The sequence below is a fragment of the Pithys albifrons genome, chromosome 1 (assembly GCF_047495875.1).
Source record: "Pithys albifrons albifrons isolate INPA30051 chromosome 1, PitAlb_v1, whole genome shotgun sequence".
NCBI lineage: Eukaryota > Metazoa > Chordata > Aves > Passeriformes > Thamnophilidae > Pithys > Pithys albifrons.
Window position 1 is genome coordinate 79300795 of NC_092458.1, and position 23146 is coordinate 79323940.

General features: G+C 38.1%; 1 protein-coding gene across 1 annotated transcript; it reads left to right on the forward strand.

Moving 5' to 3' along the window:
• Positions 1 to 542: 542 nt before the first annotated feature.
• Positions 543 to 19784, forward strand: RAB38 (RAB38, member RAS oncogene family). Its single transcript, XM_071571600.1, has 3 exons — positions 543 to 928; positions 8527 to 8807; positions 19615 to 19784. Exons 1-3 carry the CDS (start codon positions 724 to 726, stop codon positions 19765 to 19767), a joined length of 639 nt encoding a protein of 212 aa, XP_071427701.1. The 5' UTR covers positions 543 to 723; the 3' UTR covers positions 19768 to 19784.
• The last annotated feature ends 3362 nt before the right edge of the window (positions 19785 to 23146 follow it).

The window sequence follows — 23146 nt, forward strand, 5'->3', positions numbered from 1 at the left end:
ATCAGAGCATGTTTATAGCTCTAGACAGACAATCACAATTATGGCAATGAACTTAAAAAGTATGTATCTATTATAGTTAAATTCATACAGCCCTCCTAGTATGGCAACAAGATGTTGCTTATTGCTATAACTGACACTCCTAGTGGTGTAACTGCATTCACACATTAAAACCAATTCACATCGAAAGTTAAAGTCACACTAGTTTAATTTTTGCACTTTGATGGAGGCAGGAAACCTGTAAAGGGAGATTTCTGCTTCTTTTGCAGTGACCGGCATCTTAAAGACGTCTGGAAAAAAGCACAGGGTAATAATTTATCACCAAGGCAGTGATTTAAAAAATGAGTGTGAAACTACGGCACAACAGGAATACTGTCCTTCCATCAAGGATCAAAACAGAGGACAGGACTGTTGCACGAATTTTCCTGCAAAGTCTTTAGCAGCCAGACTAATCCCAGACACACCTCGTGCTGACCTTTACACACATACACACAAATCTTTCTGGAAGACTTCCTTCCCCCAGTCCTTCCTTACTTCATCTCCCAGCAGGGCTGCCTGCTGGACCTGGTGATCCTGCTTCCCTACGGAGGGAGAGAGCCTCCACCTACCTTGCTCTCCTTCCTTCCCTCCCCAGTTTCTCACTCCCTCTCTTCCCCTCAGGCTGGCAGGATTCCTCGGGCAGAGCATGCAATCAGTTTGCAGGGAGCAGCCAAAGCCACAGGAAAGATGCAGAAGCACAGCCAGAAAGAGCACCTCTACAAGCTTTTGGTGATCGGGGACCTGGGAGTGGGCAAAACCAGCATCATCAAACGTTATGTCCACCAGAACTTCTCCCCACACTACCGGGCCACGATTGGGGTGGACTTTGCTTTGAAGGTGCTAAACTGGGATGCTGAGACTGTGGTACGGCTTCAGCTCTGGGATATTGCAGGTGAGTACAGAGGAGAACCCTTTGCCCCATAGCCCATTCAAAGATAATACAAAATATAGACCCAAATTCATTTGTACTAATTTAAAAGTTGGAAACCACTGGTGCCTATTCAGTGAGGGAGAGCAGATTGAGGAGAGAAAACCTTAAGTGCAGATTGACATTTTGAAGTTTCTGTAAAGCCAGCAGACGCCCAGTCAAGGGGTGTCAAAGTGAAACCTGTGCTGTCTGATTTTTCTCCCAAGCCCTTGGACACATACAGGGACACAGGCACCTTTCTCCAAATGCCCCAGTTGTTTTCCTGCAACTTTGTTTCCTTAGAGTAATAGATCTCTGTGACAGGCGGGAGAATAAAGATCTCTGTGACAGGAGGGAGAGTAACAAGAACATCCTGTTACATGTATTTAATTTGGTGGAATAAAATGAGCCATTCAGTAAAATGATTAAAATTATTTTTATAGTTTAAAAAATAAAAGATATCACTAAGTTATGTAATCAAAATACTTTCCTTCTTCCTCTCTTTCTTTCCTACCTTCCCTCCTTCAGTTCAACGAAAACAACTTCTGATGTCCTTTGAAAACAGAACCGTTTCTATTTGGCTGTAATCTTGGTCGTTAAAAATAGAATTACTTGTGTTTCATTATCCTTATTCCAACATTGAGAAAAAAACCAACATACTTTACTCTGTGCAAGGAGAAAAAGAGTAAAGAAGTACGGCTATCCCTGCATGCGTACATAACTAAAACACACAGAATCTGACATGGTTGTGCTTCAGAGTTTATTTGGCTTCAAATTCAAACTGTAAATTTTTTTTTGCCAGCTCCTTGCTGGAAATTAATAATTTTTGTTTCAGTCCACAAAATAAGTTTATCTTGATGGCATATTTCACATAGTGTAAGTAATTATTTTTCATTTAATGAACATAGCAATCCAAGGAGAGATATAACACAATAGTTTACAGCATAAAGGAGAGCATTTAAAAACTCAGTTAAATTAAGAAGTTACTTTCATTAAGTAGAATAAAGGGAATAAAGGTGAGCTGCTGTTAGGCAACTGTGCCAGCCTGTGGCCTGAGTTGTGGGTTCAGTGATCTAGTCTGAAACAACGCGGAGTAAAACTGGTGAAATGAGAAAATTCTTGACATTCTTATCAGAGGAGGGCATGCCTTTCTTCTGCACTTAGCTGTCTCATGTCTGAGCTCTGAATTTGGCACCAAGTTACTAAAACTTTTGCAACAACGCTGCTTTATGCAACACATGTATAAACTCAACCTTTTTACATATCATTTTAGTCTTGGGGTTTTATGATGTTAAATACATACTTGCTCATTTTTCTTTATTAAAAGAATAACAGGGGAAACATTTCTTTCATTGCTTACTAGTGACTGATAACAACAAATACACACACTGCCAGCAAAACTCTTCTGCATTAGGAAAAGCATTTGATAGTAAATTCTAGATGCATCAGGGCCTTAAAGAATGTATTTTCCATGCCTTGTTTCAGAGATTTATTACTCTACTAATCATGTGCTGGCAGATCATATGATGTAGCTTTCAGTCAGGCTGCAGAAGCAATTACACCTAGTTGTAGTACTGAATGACTAGCATGCTTTCTGAGTTATCACACATGACAGAGAGAATTACAGCATCGTACTAAATTTCATATGAATTGCCCAATTCACAGCATCACTGTGAAGGTCAAGACTGGTTGTAATAAAAAGAGTTGCTGTCTCAGTTTTAATGACTTTTGTGTAAGAAGCTTTAGCTGTTGCTGCCTGTACACAGAAAGCAAGTTCTGTAAGCAACACACTGAATTCAGATCGTTGTGGTGCAGGCATAGAAGTTGTCATGAATAAGACATCTGGATGGTGAGAAAAAAAATGTTTTAAAAATGAAAGTGAAGTAAAATTGATTGGAAATATGGAGAGAATGGAAGGGTTTTTTCCTGACTGTGGCTGGTCATGTATCACCATTTGCAAAACAACAAATATGCAATGAAAAGAGGGAGAAAAATAAAATCTCTGGTCTCAGAACATCCACTCTCTTTTGGTAGAATCTCTGTTATTACATCGTGTTTAGCTTTGTGTGTAAAGAAATAAATTTTTGGTCTCTGACCAAGCTGAAAGATGTTAGCTTAGCATTCAGGACATCTTGAATTGAAGCAAATGCTGCAAATATATCAGTAATATTTAATATCAATATCTCTATGTGAATATGTATTTAAATATGTATGTATACAGAGATATCAGGTATCATTTTAGCTCTTATTTCCTCTTCCCTCCTCCATTATACAGTCAGTGAACTTAGCACCAAGCATGTGTGTCCTGTTCCTTGCACTTCACACTGTGGATCAGTGGGCAGTAAATTGTTTAACAATTTAGAAATAATTTCCTCCAAAATGTTTTGAGTAAAACCAGTGTCAAGCTTATATATGTTATTAGCAGGATTTATATACATGGTGACTTCATTGGAGGAGTGACTTATTCCAGCTGTGGTAAGAGCAAGCAGTTTACCCTGGTTTACCCTTATCATACACATGAAGAAAAAGCAAATTTGGTACATCTGGTATCATCGAATTTCGTAGTTAATGTATCAGTAACATATTTTTCTATTTTTTTTTAATTTGCTATACAAAACTTAAATACAATCTAATTGTTAAATGCAGAAACTACATTTATTTAGCTGAGAGAGAAATGCTGAACAAAGACAACTAAGCATTAGAAAAAATAATTCAGGGATAAAGTAGTCTCTGCATCACACATTGTTACATTAAGACAGGGGTTTTGATTCATAATATATTCCCGAAGCTGTGGGTGATAGGCAGGAATAATTGGACTAAACTTCATGGTTTTTGAAGTTATGATGTCAATAACAATACACTGTCATTAAAATCTATTTATTTATGTCTGATTCAGTGAACTGTCAAGGTTTGAAGTGACTGGATTTCTACTATTGTGTGTGAGAGGAGATATACATGATAAAATTCTCTTTGTCTTTAATTTCTTCACAACAATTCCGTTTTATTTCACTGAATGTCCCAAATTGATAGTTTTTGTGTTCTGTTGAAGTGTGCCATCACCTCTACTGGTGTGTCATGCAACTTTAAACCTAGCTCCTCAGTCAATTTCTGAATTTGTTTCCTTATCTTTTCTGTTGACTCTTTGTGAGTATCTTTTAAATTCCTTAATGGATTGTTAGAAGGAAAGCTTTAAAAGAAACATTTAATTGTGTTTTAGACAAGGCTGCCGTGGGTGCAGGCATGCAGATGCAGGTTGGCACACTGCATGTGTAGAAAGCAACTGTTGCAGACTGCAGATCTGGATGCATCTGCAAGGCTGCTCTACATGCCACTGTCTGTGTTTCGTGCCCACATAGCCTGGAGATCTCTCTGAAGACCAGCCTTAGCTTCAGATTTACTGCAGGGAGCAGCTCTGAATGCAGTGGGGAGCAGACCAGCCTTCCCTGCTCCTTTTCCACAGCTGGCTCAGCACTTCCCTTATCACTCCCGCTGCATATGTGTGGGCTGGATTTTTCATTGCTACCAAAAATATGTTGATTTGCTTTTGGAAGGCTGGTTCTTATCTCATAAGGAGTTGGACCAATGCTTTGGAGACAAAACCAGTGGGGAAAGAACAGTTTTGATTCCTTTCCCTGCCACTTTCACCCTTGGAAACAGCAGTCTTTGCACAGATACAGGCAAGAGTCTCTGCAGTTGTAAAGTTTTTAGGACTGTTATGCTGCAGGAGTAAGGAGACTGCTCACTAATGCCAGGCACAGCATGCTTTTAGTGGCTGCTAAACGTTGCAGTACATATGCATAAATAAGATAGTCATGGTGATTTCAAGGCTAAGTTACCTTGAAATTGCTGCTCTGCAAACATAAATAAGTCCCTCGCTGTTAGGGATTTTTATTTCAGTATCGATTTGTGATGGGATGCGTGGGCCAGATCTTGCCAACAGCCTTCTTTTCCACGTTCTGGAGTGGTGAACACCACCTCAAGGCTTGCTTAACTTTCAGTCCATAAAGACAATGATTTGAATTAAAGTGTGAATATTCTGAAAGTGAAGCGAAAGGTAAAAAAATGTTTAAATCTTCACAATTTACAGCTTATCAGTTTTAGCTAGAGGCTCTCTGTAAAGCATGATGGTTCCCAAAAGCATTTGTTTCTCAGGATGAGGAACAGTGACAAAAAGTAAAAGCCATTGTAAAACTTGACATGAGGCAGTTTTAATCAAATTTAACTTGCCCCACATTTCAGATGCTGTGGGCAAGATAGTAGAAATTATCTGAGGTTTTAGCACTTTACCATTAGTTTTTACAACTTCATCAGATATGATAGTGATTAGTGAAAATTGTAGATTTCTGTACAAAGTTACGTGGGGTGCATTTTTATAAACTATGTAAATTCAGCTATTGATTGCTTTAAGCCCATGAACTGATGCCTTTCCCTGCTGCGGAGGTGCTTTTGAGATTAGGATAAATGTGTGGGCAACTGCTCTTCAGACAGGGAGTCCTTCCCTTTAACAGAAGTCTTGTTGCTTTGTCACCTTAGTCTCACTGGGTTCACTTCAAAGTGGGGTGGGAATCATCTGGTTTAACAATTAGACATCTCTTCTTAGTCCTTAACTACAAAGGCACCCTAATCTTAGATATTCCCAGTTACTTTTTTGAATCCAAATTAAGGCTGATAAAACCCAACATAAAGCACCATCTCAGTGGGCAAAGGCCACTGGACTTGTGGGGTTTGTTGCCAGATGCCAGTGGCCTTGCCAGGGGTGCAGTAAAGTACAGCGGGCCAGAACAAACATTTCACAAGTTTCTGATCCCTTCCAGTGAAAAGCAAAACCCATCTTCCCCAGTCACTTTTGTAATAAAGCAGATTCTAATGTTCAGGGCTGCCTGCAAGATATCACTGAATAGCTAATGGTTAATCTATTTTCTGGCCTAATTATTACCATTGTGTTGCTGAAAACCTAAGGCCAGATTCTGACACCTTTAATACATCAAACGATGCCTATTACTATGAGTAATTTTTCTAAAGGAACCTTATCTATTAATATAGGATTTGTTCATATAAGAAAGAATCTATGGAAAAAAGTCTTTCTGCATCCTAAGACATATTATTTAACTCTCCAAACATCATGCAACTACTAGAGATCACTTTTTCTACAATGTAAGTTAAATAAAAGTAAAGTCATTATGCAAATGGATAAAACTGAAACTCCAGTTTATAAACCAATTGTTTTTCCATTCAAAGTTGCCTAATGTCTTTCTGACAAGTATATTTCTATATTAATTTTAACTGAGGAGAAAGACCACTTCAAAAAGAGTTTAGGTTCTTTATCCAGTCATCATTTTCATTCTTTCTCTTTCTTTGAAGTGACTGTGGATATTGGTGATACCAGTCCTGCTGTTTAAATCTGCTTTTACAAACACATGGTGGCTTTTCTGTGCAGTGAAAACCCTGTGTATTTGCAAAAGCAGCTGGAATTAAGAGGAGGAAGCAGAGTCATACAATTTGTCAGAACTTTGCAGGCCAATATTAGGCAGAAGATCACAACATAAGAATGTTTTATTCCTCTAGTAACTTAGTTCATGATGAATGATTTTATGTCACAAATGAATATTTTAGTTTATGGTACATGATGAATGATTTTATGTCACAAATGAATATTTTAGTTTATGTTCTATGACACCATGTCCCACATTTCTTAGTGATCTGTGTCCCAATAAGTATGTGTGAGGCCCCAGTTTAGCTGCTCTTACAGTATCTATGGTGCAAGCATCTCAAGAATTTTGCATGACTAGTATAAAGTGTCACTGAAATAAAATATCCCTCAAATATTAATTGCAATTGTTGCTGCTTGTCTCATTTCTATGTTTCTCACGGGACCTTAACTTTTGTATGAAGGCACCTTCTTGCAGATGAGAACAAAAATTGCTCAACAAGGAGATTATTGAATAACACATGACTTAGCCACTCATCTGATTAGTCCACAAATAGGAATCATAAGACATTTTAATAAAACATAGCAATAAGAAGTTTTCAATATGGACTCTTTATTTCCAAAAAATAATCTATCTCTCTCATGCTTTATCAATAGAATACAGTGTTTGTCTAAGGTAAAAAAAAAATCTGACATGAATTTGAAGATGGCCTTCCTCTTTGGTTTCTTTATCATGTGAATGACTGTCTCCTTGCTGCCACAGTGCTTAAACCCAAAGATAAACATCACAAACTGATGGTGTTGACCCTATAAATGGGTTCAATGCTATTTCCATTAAATGAAACTGCATGCTCTAGAAGCCCAGCAATTGGCATTCTTCCTCTTCCCCAGCCTTAAATTTGAAAGCATGATTTCCATCAGATAAAACCTTCACAGGTAACCTTCCTATGGTCAGAGGCAGACTGCTAATATTCTTGTCTTCCTAACTTACTCAAAATTACTCATATTGAGAAAGCAAGGCTAGAGATAAGTTTCCACTAGTGTTTCTATTTTTCATAGCACTTTTTCCCAGCTATGGAAGCATATACAGCAGTCATCTTGCTTAAAGACTACTATTGTGAAATATTTCAGAAGCTAATAATTCTTTTTTGGATCACAGCTCAGCAGTAGACATTAGTGGAAATTTTATTTTTCTAGAAAAATTCTGTGCAATTTATTTTTTCAAAGTTCTCATGAAAACAGCAGATATATTAAAAAACCCACAGCTGATCATCATACTGCACCCTGGTGTCAAGTGTGTTAATTTTCATACTTTTAATCATATACAATGACAGATGTTTATAAATGTCCATGTTTGAATATAATAATAAATTGTTAGCTCACAAAAATACTGTTAACAACTTACCAGAATCACTTTGAATTTGGGTAATAAAACCATAAAGCTTCTGAACAGATGATCATGTGTCCTTCCACATCTTTTCACTGGAACAATGCAGTTCTTCATATTCTACTACTGGGCTACTTCTTAGAACACTTTGCATGTTTATAAGATTTTAAATTCACCTTCTCACCTCCATGTTTTATTTTATTAATGAAAATAATTTTGTAATAACTCTAATGCCTGGTATGGCTCCAGAGCTAAGTTATGTTACTGGTGGTTATTATTATCACTAGCATGAGAACATGCAGGATCCTCCTCATGCATGAGCAGTTCAGTTCTGTTAGATATTTCGCACAAAATACCCTAGTTTCAAGGAGCTTCTGATCTGATACCTAGATTTTTTTTTGTGATTTTTGTTTGAAGTCCCATAACATACACCAAGACCCTTGACACTATCCACAAACCAAGAAATCTGGCAGCCTAATAAGACCTTGTACACAGAAGCTTGTCATAAAGTTATTAAATTTCCTTGGATGTTTGCTTGAAAATTTCTTTTTCATGCAATACTCTTCCTGCATTTTCATGTAAATCAGTCCAGCATAGTACTTACAATTATATAGACAAGGGGTAGTTTCCCAGAAACTTAGGAAATAAAGTCCTGCCTTCAGTAATGTTCTCATAGAAGAACTGCTATGTGAAATACTGATCTAGATTGGAAGCATTGATTTTTACAAGGTGGTGGTTTTTTCTCCCCTTCTACTTTCTTCATCACAGGACAGGAAAGATTTGGAAACATGACCAGGGTATATTACAGAGAGGCCATGGGGGCATTTATTGTCTTTGATGTTACAAGACCTGCAACGTTTGAAGCAGTGACAAAATGGAAAGAGGATTTGGACTCTAAGTTGGTTCTTCCAAATGGCAAACCTGTGCCAACAGTCCTATTAGCAAACAAATGCGACCAGGGAATAGATGTTCTTATGAACAACGGCATCAAGATGGATCAGTTCTGCAAAGAGAATGGGTTCGTGGGCTGGTTTGAAACATCAGCCAAGGTAATGTTTCTATTTCTTTCTAAATCTTTCTAAGTATAGAGAAATCAGTTCCTAAAATAGTTCATTTGATCTAAATGTGTACCTTACAAAACTCCTCTTTTAGTGGAATTAATTAAAGGTGAACTTGGAAATTTATACATTTCTATTTGTTTTAGGCCTTTTATTGCAAAGCAGATTATGTGCAACATTCTGAAATACAGCTGCTCTAATGCAATAGGCCAACAGTAAAGTATGTAACTGGGCAACAGCTTACTGCATAATAGCCTGGGGATGAAGACAACCTAAGATAAGGCATCAAAGCTACCTCTTATGAATAATATAAGGATGTTTTTTACAATTTTTAACATTGAATATTATCTCTAAATAGTTATATAACCCCTTTGCCTGAGAAATGCTGATTTATTGTCTTAGATTGCAGAAATAAAGTCAGTCTATTATCATCAGTCTATTATAACAGTGTTTACTGTTATAAGCCCTCATTTTCAAAAGGCTTTTCAAAAAAGTAATGTGTCCGGGGAGAAAGAAAATATCAGTGGTCCAAGTGCCCTGAGTTCAATTCTTTGCCTCGGTACAGATTTCCTGAATGTCTGGAAAACTGAGATAAAAATCAGAAACGACACTGGAACTTTCAGATTATAAAGGCCCAAGATACAGTGGTACTGTATATCAATTTGAGATTTCTCAAATAATCTCAGTGCATGAATGATTTGGAGAATTGGCATGTGAAACGTTGGTTTGAACACAACAATTCAGTGGATACTGTGTTGATTTTGTTCTCCTATTAAGAAAGCTGGTGTCATCATTAACAACTCTGAATAACTTTTGGATGTTTGAAATGTAAGCAGTTTGGTTCTAGTTTGACCTAAATTGCTGGTAGACTGAATGCCAAAATGCTACATTTGATTTTTTAATTACTTTTAAGCACTTCAGGTAAGTTATATAAGAATCTTTAGAGTGTATATTTGTATTTTATTTTTCTGGTCTTGACACTTTATTTAAGCATTAATATGTAAAAGATGTTTCAGTTGTAATCAGCAGAGGTAACAGCAGGTGAATAGCAGCTTGTCCTACACTGTCTCAAGCATTGCACATATTCTGTGCTGAGATTGCAGCTTTTCAATACTTAAAAGGGGCATATAAGAAAGATGGAGACTAGCCTTTTAGCAAGACCTGTTGTAATAGGACAAGGGGTAATGGTTTTAAAACAAAAGAGAGTCTATTTAGACTAGACATAAGGAAGAATTTTTTTCTAATATGAGTAGTGAAGCACTGGAACAAGTAGCTCAGAGAGGTGGTGAATGCTCCATCCCTGCAAATATTCAACGCCAGATTGGATGGGGCTATGAGCAACCTGGTTTAGATGAGGATGCCCCAGCCCTGGTAAGGGCGTTGGACTAGATGACCTTTATACATCTCTTCCAACCCAAACCTATCTATGATTCTACAATTCTATGATTCTATGTTTTTGTGATTAGTGTCTTTGCTTTCTTAGAATGGGCCTCAAATTTAGTCATTGTTTCTTTAAACAAACATTTCTAGGGAGGATTTGGTTTAGGTCAGTGTGCAAATTATCTTTCTTCATGTGCAGCACCTGGTTTGAATTCAGATCTGTGGTTCATCTGCTGATTTGTGATGCACAAGGCCAAGAGAATCCAGTGTTCTTCTCTAGGATAAACTACATTTTATTATGGACAGTGTCCAGTTCTGGTTTAAGAAAGAAGCCAAGATCTCTTGGCTCATCAACTTCATCATGATAGTTACAGCAGAAGGCTTACTATTCCAGGGGAAAAAACCTGAAAACACCAAAAATCAACACAACAACAACAACAAAAAAAACCACACAAAAATCTCAGAGAATGAAGCATTTAGAGTGGTAGCTGCCATAAGAAGATGTTGAGAGTTAGGAGATTATTATTGTTGTAAGGATTATGTATTCTGGCCCTTTCCAATATTCTGTTAAGTGTCTAACCATCTTTCAGGCCACAAATAACATGAAATGTCTGGTTGTGAGTATTTGAGGTCCATTCCACCAGTGATGTGTAGCACTGTGTATGGCTATTTTCCTCAGAATTACTTTTTCTTCACTTCTGACATGTACATGTGTCTTCATTTCCGGGTGACAAGGACTCTTCACTGAAAACAGAGGCTTAAGGGAAAAAACACCACAAAAATCATGTGGAAAGAAATTAATAAATCATTTTAAAATTCCTGCATCTAACAGACTTTCAAAGACAATGTGATGGAACAGGATGAATCATTGTTTAAAGGCTACAGGGCTATAGTTTTGTTATTCCAGGTTTGGATTAACAGACATGAAGCTGGTCACTGCACTTGGGCCTATGAGAAAGCAATCTGTACCATGACTTGTGTACATCAGTCCCCAGCAAAGACCTGTCCACCTCTTAGAAAAGACAACCACATTTATTGTGCCAAGGGCTATTGCAGGTCATGACAGAAAGTGAATGTAAAAACAACTGCAAAGGTCACAGAGAGGTTTTACTGTGATGATGGAGCCAGTTTTGGGCAGAACTATGGAAGTATAAAGAACATATAAAGGATATATAAATTTTTAAAAAGTCACAATAGAGGAAAAGTTTGCAAAGTTTCTCTAAGCCACATAGAGTTAAGATTTGGACTGATTCTAAACATGGGAAATATTTAGATTCTTCTTACTTTATTAAACTCAGAAATCCTAACAGTCCTTAGATTGCCAGTGCAATCATGTAGGAACAGCAAGAAATGCATCTATGACAAGACTTGTCTTCAAAACCCTCTGTAAAGGGAGCAGTGAGAGTTGAGGACACATGACTGTTACCAGACTCTGCTGCTGTAGATCAGAGGCTAGAATCTGTTATTTTGCAGTCCCCACACCTGATTTCCACCCAGAATTGGAGGTTCCTGACTTTAAAATTATGCCAAGAGTAATTCCAGTAAAGATGGCAGAGTCATATCTTTTAGGTTAAGTTAGATCAGAATAATTTCCCCAGTTTGTCTAAGTTCTATAATTAAACCTTTGCTTTCTTTCCTAAAAAAAGTTATTATTACTGTTATTTAAAATATTGGATGTTATACATACTGGTATTCTTTCAGCCGAAGACATATTAAATAATTGAAGCTGGGTCTGGGGAAAATAAATACCTATCTGTGTTTGCTAAAGAGAATAGAAGCTCTTTGGAAGCATAATAACATGGACAGAGAAGTCATCATATTTCAGCTAGTAGTTTTAGCAGTTCAAATAAGTAATAACTCTCCCTTTCTGATATCCTGGAATAATTAGATCTCCGGAGGTTTTCTGGAGACGTGCTTGGAAATGTTATAGCCTTCAGAGTAAACTGAATATGATTTATTATGCATTTTTGAAAAACAAAGGTGATTACTTATAAAAATAACATCTTTTCATTCTGATTGCCTTGCAGAAAGTAGCATACTATATATGTACCCACACCAAAAAACCATCACTTTTATTCCCTGGTGCTATTTTTCATAAGTTAACAACTCCAATATAAAATATTTCGGCCACCTAATGCATTCTCCTGTATTAGTTTTGACCCTTACACTAATTTGAAGCAAATACTCTGCCTTTCCAGTCTTCTGCTCCCTACAAAGGTAGAAGAATTTGTTTGGATAGTTTGCCCTGTAAGAGGGGCCTTATTGGACAACAACACCACTCAGTATAGTCACATGTTACACTACTACTATATATCTGGTGGTGAGCCTGGTCTCTTTTATTTATGCATATTTACTTCACGCATATTGACTACCATCCGTAAAGCATATCCCCAGATAGTCACAAAATAACCCTCAGTAGTAAATTCTTTAATTCATTTCATGACCACTACTACTGTGAAGCATTCATTCTTTTAAAGGCAGGAAATTTCTCCTTCCTGTCACACATTTAATTATCCAGCACATGGCCAGGGCAGCTGAGAGTTCCACTCATGTTTCCAAGCCTTTAAACTGCTTTCACCACCATTCCTAGTTCAAAGAGGTGAGCCTTTGATTTGGATTAGAAAAGGAGAGATTTCAAGCTTATTATCACTTTATAATCAAAATGGAACTTGCGCAAGAAAACAGACAAGTCAGGCAAAACGAAATGTTCTTGAAAGTACTTAATTCAGACATAACTTGAAATATCTTACGACCATGGCTGTGCTGTGGTTATGCTGGTTTTCCCTGCTGTAATTCTGCTGTCAGTAATACAGAATAAGACAAAAAGACATTCATGGGTTATCCAAAATGCCCAGAAAGGCTGGTAGCCATGCTTTTCAGATCCTTACCAAATTAGGTTAAGCTCCTTGTCTGCTGATGATCATGTCCTGGAGACTGATGAGCAGTCTGAGTCTCTGGGCTATTTGGACACGTTCTATTTGGACTAGGAAAAAGTTATAGAATCTTTCATTCTTTCAAAAATGTGGATAGAAATATGTCCTTTCTCCAGCTTTTGTCTGACAGAGTCCACTGTGTGTCTTCATATAATCAGAAGGATTGGGGTTGGAAGAGACCTTAAAGATCATCCAGTTCCAAGCCCCCAGAGGGTCCAAATGCTGGACTAGCAATCGGAAGTCCTCTTTGCCACTGATCTGCTGCATTATCTTCAGAAAGTGACTCTCTCCTCTGATCCAGCCTTTTCTTTCACCAAGCAAGGACATTAATTCAGCTCATCTTACTAGTAACCTCTATGAACAAACCAAGCTCTACTAGACCTCATTTAAAATCACAAATTCATCAGTTCTCCTGACTGGACAATTATTATGAAAGATGGAAAAAGCAAGCTAGGCAGTAGACTTGCAGAGGAACAGGATAAGTAGTTCTGATTTCCATAAAGAAAACCAAGGTTTGAACATGCATTTGAATTAGGCTGACACTCTACAGCTAATCTGCTGATCTGGTAACTGAAAACAAAGCAATCTATTTGAGACTGCCAGATCCAGTTAGGGATGTGTGGCTCCCTACATTGTCTTTTTAATTCACTCAAAAAACAGTCTAACAAATCTCACTTCAGAGTCCTGGAAAATATTTCAGCTTCTGCCATAAAGCAAAAAATGAAGCTGACATCTAAGGCAGAACCTTTCAGTTCAGTCACTCTGTGCAGGATCCTCTGCAGAGTTTGCTTCCTGTAACTAAAAGGAGTTGATTTAGATTATCTTATGGATATTACAGCTGTCCTATAGTTCTCTGGATCACTTTTAAGAAATATGTTATTTAGTGCCGTCCCAAAACCAGAAATTCACAGAATCACAAAAATGTGGAGATCAGAAGATCGTTTAGTGAAATAATTTTTTTGCAGAATATTCAACCAGCCATAAGAACTCAATCACAGAAATTATCTTGTTCTCTGAGTGGCAGTTACAGCAGTACACACCTATGAATTTCATGTTCATGCATCCAGATGGCTTTTAACTTGTATGGTTACATTTTCCTAGAAACACAACCACAGCAGTATGGCATACCATCTTAATAAGGCTCTGCTCTCAGCGTTTTCCAAGGGGCTCTGCTAAGGGAGCATGTGGAGCCATTCCCTTAGACTGCTAGCTCCAGGGGAATGCAGGTTAAAGCATCTCGAAAGTCTGCTCCCAGATTTAACTGCATTATGAAAAGTGTGGAAGCTATGTGCTTCTCACTAGGCTCCTGTCTAATCCTGAATATTTCACAATTTGTAAATGTTTACTTATGGGAAGTAAATTTTCTTCAACTCTAGTGGTAGTTTAAGGTCATGTCTCTAAGTGGTGCTGATTTAGACCTCCCCAGGTGCCTAGGTTAAGTAGCTATGCCTGCAGGCACATTGTTCTTCACCCTGACTTTCAAGGTAAGACTCTGAAATATCAGATTCAGTCAGAGGAAGAAACTACCAATGTAAAAAGGGAGAAGCCTTATAACTAGAAAACAACCAGCCAGTCAAATCTAATACATCTACATGGAAAAGAAAGAAAAATTTCATCTGAAAGTGAGACTTAAAACTAGAAAAGGCCTTTTTTTCTTCTATGAAGACCTAAGAGCCGGTCTAATCTGCAGGGATTTATTTCATATATTAAAATGGAATGCCCTAAATGCTAATATTCTGCATGAGCAGTAGAGATGGCAGATAAGGAGGAAGGCAGTCCAGAATGCTAAGAATTTTGCTGAGCTTGTGTACTGCTTTGCATCACACTCGATAAAGTATTATTTTCCCTTCAGTTGATTATTGCTTACCAGATTATGACATTTCCCATAATAGGTTCAAAGGTTTGAAATAATGCGACTCTCTTTCCCAGCCCTGAGTTGCTATCCTTTCTATTAAATTGCCCTTTGAAAAGATATATTTGCATGAGATCAATCTACAAAGCAAACTGTAATTTCATTTGTGTCTTCCAGTGTTCATTTCTGTCTTTCAGAGATTGCTCGGAGTTATTTTCTTTGCCTTTTTTTTTTATTTGATAATTTTACTTTTTATTTAGAACAAAGACTAGCATGTGCTGATTTTCACTTTTGCATTCCTTCTTGATGAGGTCAAGAGAAAGATCAGCTCAAACAGTCAGAGATCATCACAGAAGCTGAGTTCAGGTCTTTGCTCTGTGGCAGACATAGTCAGGTTGGTGCAGGGTAAGTCACTTAGGGCTGGATTCACAACTCAACTCCTGCATCACTGACTGTAATGGTATCTTTCAGATAATAGGACTTTTTGAGGCACATAGAAATGAGGGAGGTACCTCAGTGGACAGGGCAAGGGGAGATGCCCCAGAAAGGGTTTTATGAAGGCTATCATGCTGAATTGGGATGTCAATGTGAGAAGTAGAGCAAAAGCAGGAAGAGAGGATTGATAGCCACACAGACATCCATAATATGGGCAAGATCCTTTCTCTTTGGTCTTGCAGTAAAAACTCTCCCATGAGCCTTGGCAAAGAAGAGTCCAGACTTCAGCAATCATCACAATTTCTGTAGTATTCTTTTGTAGAACAAAAGCCATAGGGAAGATGACAGCTAAAGCATTTCAACATAAGAGACTCACTGAAAGGCATCATTTCACTCTGCTGTCACACCTATATTTTCTTTTTTTGAAAAATAATTTTATTTTTAAGGCATAATTGAGACTGTTTTCATGTTTCAATACTATCAGTAAGGTGTTTATAATTATTCCTCTCTATCCAATCTTACTTTCTGATTGTTCATTTCTTTGTATTTGTTGAGTGGGTTTTCACCTTCTTATTTTTCTCTTTCCTCCCCTTGATTGCCTTTCAACACCCCATGCTCTCTAAAATCAGCAGGGCTATAGATGTTTGTGTTTGGATAGCAGATCACCTTCTACTGCCTACAGTTGCTTCACTGCATAGCAGCATATTGATTTTTCTTTTGCAAAACACACTATAGGAGGAGAAGTTCAGAAATCAATATTCCATTAGTCAGACCAGAATACAGCAAAGTCTGGTCTGCAAACCTAGACACCATAGAATTAGGATTGTAGCAACAGGCAATAGCAGCATCAGAAAGGAAGCAGTCAAGGCATAGAGCTGGGAGAGCAGAAGTTGCTTTGCCAGCATGAGCACAGGCTCCTTGCAGCAGGTGATTTATCATGTCACTTCTCATCCATACCTTGTACCAGTTGTCATCTGAACCACAGAAGAAGTCTGGAGCTAAACACAAACTCAAAACTGGCTGTGCCATCTGTCAGGATCACCCTTCCTCTTCCTACCCTTGTACCCCAGGAGAAATTTTCATCCACGGAGCTTAAACAGTTCATATAAATATTCAGGATGAGAAATTGCACTCTCTATACTCAGGACAGGACTTTTTATTCCTTTCCTCTCATACAGAACAAAAGGCAGAATTTTAATTGCATGGGTCCAAATTCTTTAAATAGTGAATCCCCACAAACCAGCCTATAGGGGGAGCCCCCTACACTGAGCTGCTTTGTGGACTGGTGGTCAGAAGAGCTCCGGCACAGCAGACATCAGAAGGCTTGATCAGAAGGCTCACAACTTAGGGAGTTTATTCAAGATAGGTTAACAGACAGTTCTCATAGCTCATAGTAGAAGAAGTTAGTTCCTATTACATCAGTAGATCTAGATCTGACTCACTCTCACATCCTAGTAAATCTCTCTCTCACGCAGTAATGTCCACACCTTTTATGCACCCTCACATCTAACATGCTATGAGACTATTGGTTAACCAATTCACTTCACATAAACCACAACCTCTCACTGGTCTCTTAGCCACCACACATACTCCAGGTAGCTCTGTTCTCTTTAAGGTAGAACTCCAAACAGCTTTCCTCAAGGGATGGACTTACACTCACCTCCACGCCAGCCTAGTTTGCTTGAAGAAGTAAGAGCTCAGTCACATAAACTTCAGCTGGTACGTTTGAAGGGATGGTGTTCCGGCAGAGAGGAAGGGTGGCATGGATCAAAAGAGGAAGCCTTTTTGGGTGGAATGGCCAGAGCTGGTGACGATCTCTCTTTGTAGTTAATTCCACTTCACAGGTATTCCATAGATCTGGGCAGACACCTACCAGGGCAACAGCAAAAGGAGAGAGAAGAGCAGAAAAAGAGAAACTTTGAAATTCCATATTCCCAAAACTATTTTTTTTCACAGTTTATGTCAAAACAATACTTGCATGATCAATTTGGACATTCTTCTCCAAAAAAAAGAGGTTTAAAAAGAGGTTAACAAACCAATTTCTTTTTTGGTTTGGTACTGACTGAAGTAAACCACCATGTTTTCCTTCTGAATTTTTAGGCTCATATCTGGCACATGCACTTCCATCCACCACCAGTGGGGATCAGGAATGTCCACCTATATCCATTTTATGTTTTTGTAGTCTTGGTTCCTTGCCTTTTTCCCAATCCTGTAAAATGATAGCCTAGGACAAAGAAGGGTTCTGTTAATACATCTGAGTATTAATCTATTTAGGCAGAATCTCAGATAGTCCCTAAGAAATTACTGAATAATTTCTATGCTATAACCCATGCTGCTATTCCAAGACAGAAGTAACCCATGAGTAAATGAGATGCTGATCAGTCCATTAATAAAGGCAAACACAATGCAAAAGATTTTTGCATTTCTGGTTTTGTGCATTTAAAAATCTTATTTTGGCTTCAGCTTTCTAAGCAGTACTGAGGGATATTTTTCATTGTCTATTTTTTCAAATAAAATTTCACAGTGATCTGAAAAAGTCTTTTGGTGCATGCTTGAGGAATTTTCTTGTCTGGTCTGAGAGAGCCATGTGATACAGCAGCATTTTAACATCTCAGTACAGAGCTGATTCTCAGCTCTGTATTACTTTCTAAGGGTTACTACGTACATGTCTAAAGATTTGAGTTTTTGCAACCAACTGATTTCCTTTACAAATAAAATATTTAAGTTCACTTATGTATTTGAAGAAATCTGTGAAATCTTGACACTTATTAATGTTTTCATCTAGATCCACAATTTCAGCTCCTTACTGTAGTGCAAAGGGATGGTCAATGGAGTTTTTGGAGCTTTGCCATTGATTCCAAGGGGATTAGACAAAGTCAGCCACACATTCCTTTAGCCTTTGATCTTCACGTAAATGTATCTTCTCTAATGAAACACATACACGTTTCTTTCTTTTATAGCTAGTTTATGGCCTCAGTGCCAACAGGCTCCAGATTGCCATCCAGAGGAACCTGGACATGCTTGAGAATTGGGACTTACATGGCTTTTAAAAGTCCTTTCCAACCTAAACTATCCTATGATTCTATGATTCAATGATTCAGCTTGAAAACCTGGTTAATCTTAGGTTGCAAATCAAGTACTACCCTTATTAAGTAGTGTGTGCATATAGACAATTTTATACATATATATTCATATTCATTTCTATATGTATGTATGTGGATGTGTGATACAATTTCCTGGAAGATTGAAGCTACAGTGAAATTTCTATCTCCTATTATATAAATCAAGTTATCAATGGCAATAGTTAGAGTAGAAGTATGTTTTTGATGCCAGTAAGCATGACTTTTTATTTGAAACATATTGGTGGCTGTAATTAAAAAAAATCCTTTCTCAATATTACTGCATATTTTCTATGCTGTGCTGAGCTGTGTCTCACTGGTCAGGCCGTTAAACTTTACTTATTCTACAGAGTGAAGGTTGCTGCAAGTTAAATGTTGTTGATGCACATGTAGGAAAAGATGTGTGGTAGCTTTGCTTCTAAACCCTTAGAGTGAGAGTTTCTTTCCTACAAATGAAACCAATGGTGATATATGTCTTCAGAAGCTGGGCATTGGTTATAAGTCACCCTCAAAAAGGAGCAAGGGAGGACTCCAAATGGTACAGAACTTTTTTGACTCTTTTCTGAGTAACTTGAAATTGTATCATTTATTCAATGAATCTAGTTCATCACATGTTTCATTATGAGCATTGTATAGAGAAATCTTCTTGAAACTGTGTAAAAGACTTTAAAATTAAGTGCTACTGATTGCTGTAATTGCTTATAGGTAATTAATCAGAAATTAGAATAACCATTTTCACGCAGTGAAATATGGACTCTGGAGCTTTACTTCACATATCTGTTTTCAACATCCCTGTGGCATTTGTTCTTTTAATTTATTGAAGCAATCAAATCACCAAGAGACTGAGGTAATATAAAGTCAGCTCTGTGTACAATTTAAAGGAGATATAAATTATAATATATGTAAAACTTAACTAACTTCAAAACTCCAGTAAGCAATATTTAATATAGTCAATTTTTTGAAAGCTGTTTAAGGAAAGTAAACTTTTGATATTGCTTAGAAAAAAGTTTAATTATGCACAGGAAATGTGCAGCATGGTTTAATTAATATTGACTAATCAACCTCTCTTTCTCTTGCAGGAAAATATAAACATCAATGAAGCTTCCAGATGCTTGGTGAAACACATAATTGCTAGTGAGAGTGATCCAGTTCAGTCTGTTGAACCAGATATTATAAAACCACACTTGAATTCCTCCAAGATTGTCAGTTGTTCGACTTGCTTTAAATCCTAAGAGACTTCCAGACTATTCACAATTTATACTTTATTGAACGTACCCAGCCTGCCCAGATTGTCCCTAAGCAGATTGCCATTTTCTCAAAAATATATTTAAATTTTACCTTTTATTTTTTAGCTAACATTTATTATGAGCTGTTCATCCATAGTAACTATTCAAAATTCTCTTTGACTATTGGTCAGATAAGACTCGTGGGGATGGCTGTGTTTTGGCATTTGGGTAGCACCACCAGTGATATCAAAACCTATTTCTTTGCTATATGGTTTCTAAAAGCTCGTACTTCTGATGTGACTTCAGCAATATGCTCATTGTCCATTTGTTTTCCAGCTTGTCTTCTCTATACCTTGACCAGGCAAACATCATCATTACATTGTTTTGTTACCCCTCAAGCTTGAATGATCTTGTGTCACATGAGGAAGATTATAACGACAATGGAAATTTAACAATTCAGAAAGAGAAAACAAAAACACTCTCAGTGAAATCTTCCCATTGCAATTTCAGTCTCCTGGATGGAGTGGCAGAACTGAATCTGAAGCAATGTTTCATGCCATTCAGTTCTCCACAAGATCTGAGCTTGTGAGACTGAATCCTGATATAGTATCAGCTCCCTCTTTCTGAGGAGTTACATTCTCCTAGTTGATAGCATTATTTTAAATGAAGCAAAATGGAACAAGTCAAGGGTGAGGGCTGACAAAACAGGTAGTCAGGGGTACAGTCTCATAGGTGAAGCAGCTCAGGGTTTTCAGAAAAATTATCTATTCTATAAAGCCAGCATTTTCTCTAAAAAGCCCACAATGATTTTGCCCCTGCCTCTCCATCCTTCATCCCTGTGTGTTTAAATGGTGTATATTCTATAAGTCCTTGCATGCATCCCTCCATTATGTCAATGATAATGGGAAAATTCACTATCCACACTAGCATAGCAGCAGAACTTTTCAAGAATCCATCTGTGTTGAATAGAAGGTTATTTGCTTTCTGAAAACATTCTTCTAAAAAAACATGATTGTATGAATTATCACAGGAAACAAAGTGAAAGTCTTAAGAAATACTTCTGGAAGATGTGAAGAATTTTTTGAGCTGTACTGTGGAAATTAAATGGTTGATTTTCAGCATCTCACAAAATGTGCCGGTTGGTGGAGTCATTCAAACCAGTGTGTCTAGACAAGAAGTCTTGACATCTGGCTGCAAGCCCCTTCAAGACAAACTTTGCCAGTATCTTGCCATAGACAAATCACTTATGCTTTCTGTTCTTATTCAAGCTTTTCACTTCTAAACTCTGAACTATCAGTTGCAGGTGCTGTCTCTGAGATGGATGTCTCTCTTTAGACATGTGTAACACCGTGGAGGGGAGGAGACCAAATCTCATTATGTCTTTTGTTTGCAGATATCACTTCATTACTTCAATGAATATTTAGTTGGAAATGGAGTGAAATTCTCAAAGTCTAGTAAATATCTGTTGCATAGGAAAAATGAAAAAGGAAAAAATTCTTCAAGTAGACCTTATCCTGTGAGACTTATGAGGTTCGTGTGCCTCCAAAGTTCATCCTAGTACTTGGCAGTGTTAAGTTTATGTTTCGACTTGATGATCTTAAAGTTCTTTTTCAACCCAAATGATTCTCTGATTTTGTGACTCTATTATTAAATGATCTGTTACTATGTAAGCAATCCAGAGAAGCTAGGAAGAGTTATAGCTCTTTATGTGCTCTTCCTAAAGCCTTCAATTTTTGCCACAGAATTTTGGAATTAGAAAGTAAGGTCTCAGTTTTAAAAATGAAAATTCGCATTCAGAAATAATTTAGACAGACACAGAGGTAAAGATACATATATATAATGAGCAGACTTTTATCAAGGAGAGTAATTTTCAAGTTGTCTTGATCACTGAGTTATCTTTTAATACCTGTGTTAAACATCCCTTAATTCCTGATGTGATCTGGGTCAAGTACCTTAACCTTTCTGCCTCAGTTTCCTCATGTGTAAATTAGGGATCAATGTACACACCTACCTCACAGCACTCCCTGAAAGCTACTGTTGGCACCACGCTTTGAAGATACATGTTATACAAATGCCAAGCTCTATTACTGCTCAGAACAAACTATGAGTGCCCTCTAGTAGAAATACATGGTGCTGTAATGCCTAAGTGTTCTAAATCTATCCAGGACTTGCCTGTGCTACAACAATTAGCTTCAATTATTCCAGCTCAGTTAGCCTAGTCAAGGTTATAAAGCAACATGTGACTGCATAGGATGATCACACTAGCTGCAGATGTATTCCAAATGAAAACTGTGGCTGCACAGATGTTATGGCACTAGTTTAATAATCTCAGCAACAAAGCTATAATTCAGAACTAGTGCCAGGTCAGCTATTTCAAATTTAAGGCATTACTTAAGTCGTATGGATTCCTTATTCAGGGTAACACAATTCATACCTTTAGTCAACACTTTGGGGAACACAAGCAACTAGGTATTCACACAGCTTCTAAAGGGCTAATTTTTCATGATTTGAACCGCATACTTTACTTACAAATCTGTATGGCTCAGATGAAGCAACCTGATCTCTTTTTACGATCAGGTGACCCACCTGGTGGATGAGGGGAAGGCTGTGGATGTGGTCTATCTGGACTTCAGCAAGGTCTTTGACACTGTCTCCCATAATATACTCCTGGAAAAGCTGGTAGCCCATGGCCTGGACAAGTGTACCCTCTCCTGGATTAACAGCTGGCTGGAGGGCCAGGCCCAGAGAGTGCTGGTAAATGGAGCTGCATCCAGCTGGCGGCCGGTCACTAGTGGTGTTCCCCAGGGATCTGTGTTGGGTCCAGTCCTGTTTAACATGTTTATTGATGATTTAGACGAGGGGATTGAGTTCATCATCAGCAAATTTGCTGATGACACCGAGCTGGGAGGGAGTGTCGATCTGCTGGAAGGCAGGAGGGCTCTGCAGAGGGATCTGGATAGACTTGAGAGATGGGCTGATTCCAATGGGATGAAGTTCAACAAGGCCAAGTGCCGGGTCCTGCACTTTGGCCACAACAACCCCCTGCAGCGCTACAGGCTGGGCGCAGAGTGGCTGGAGAGCAGCCAGGCAGAAAGGGACCTTGGAGTACTAATTGACAGGAAGCTCAACATGAGCCAACAGTGTGCCCAGGTGGCCAAGAAGGCCAATGGGATCCTGTCCTGGATCAAAAATAGCGTGGCCAGAAGGACCAGGGAAGTGATCCTTCCCCTGTACTCTGCGTTAGTGAGGCCACACCTTGAGTACTGTGTTCAGTTCTGGGCCCCTCAGTTCAGAAAGGATATTGAGGTGCTGGAGCGAGTCCAGAGAAGAGCAACAAGGCTGGTGAAGGGACTGGAGCACAGGCCCTATGGGGAGAGGCTGAGGG

Bases quoted from the DNA above. Each gene is read 5' to 3' on its own strand.
- RAB38 (XM_071571600.1), top strand. From the start codon at position 724: ATGCAGAAGCACAGCCAGAAAGAGCACCTCTACAAGCTTTTGGTGATC. The intron at 929-8,526 runs GTGAGTACAGAG...TCTTCATCACAG, and splicing joins TCAGCTCTGGGATATTGCAG to GACAGGAAAGATTTGGAAAC. The intron at 8,808-19,614 runs GTAATGTTTCTA...TTTCTCTTGCAG, and splicing joins GGTTTGAAACATCAGCCAAG to GAAAATATAAACATCAATGA.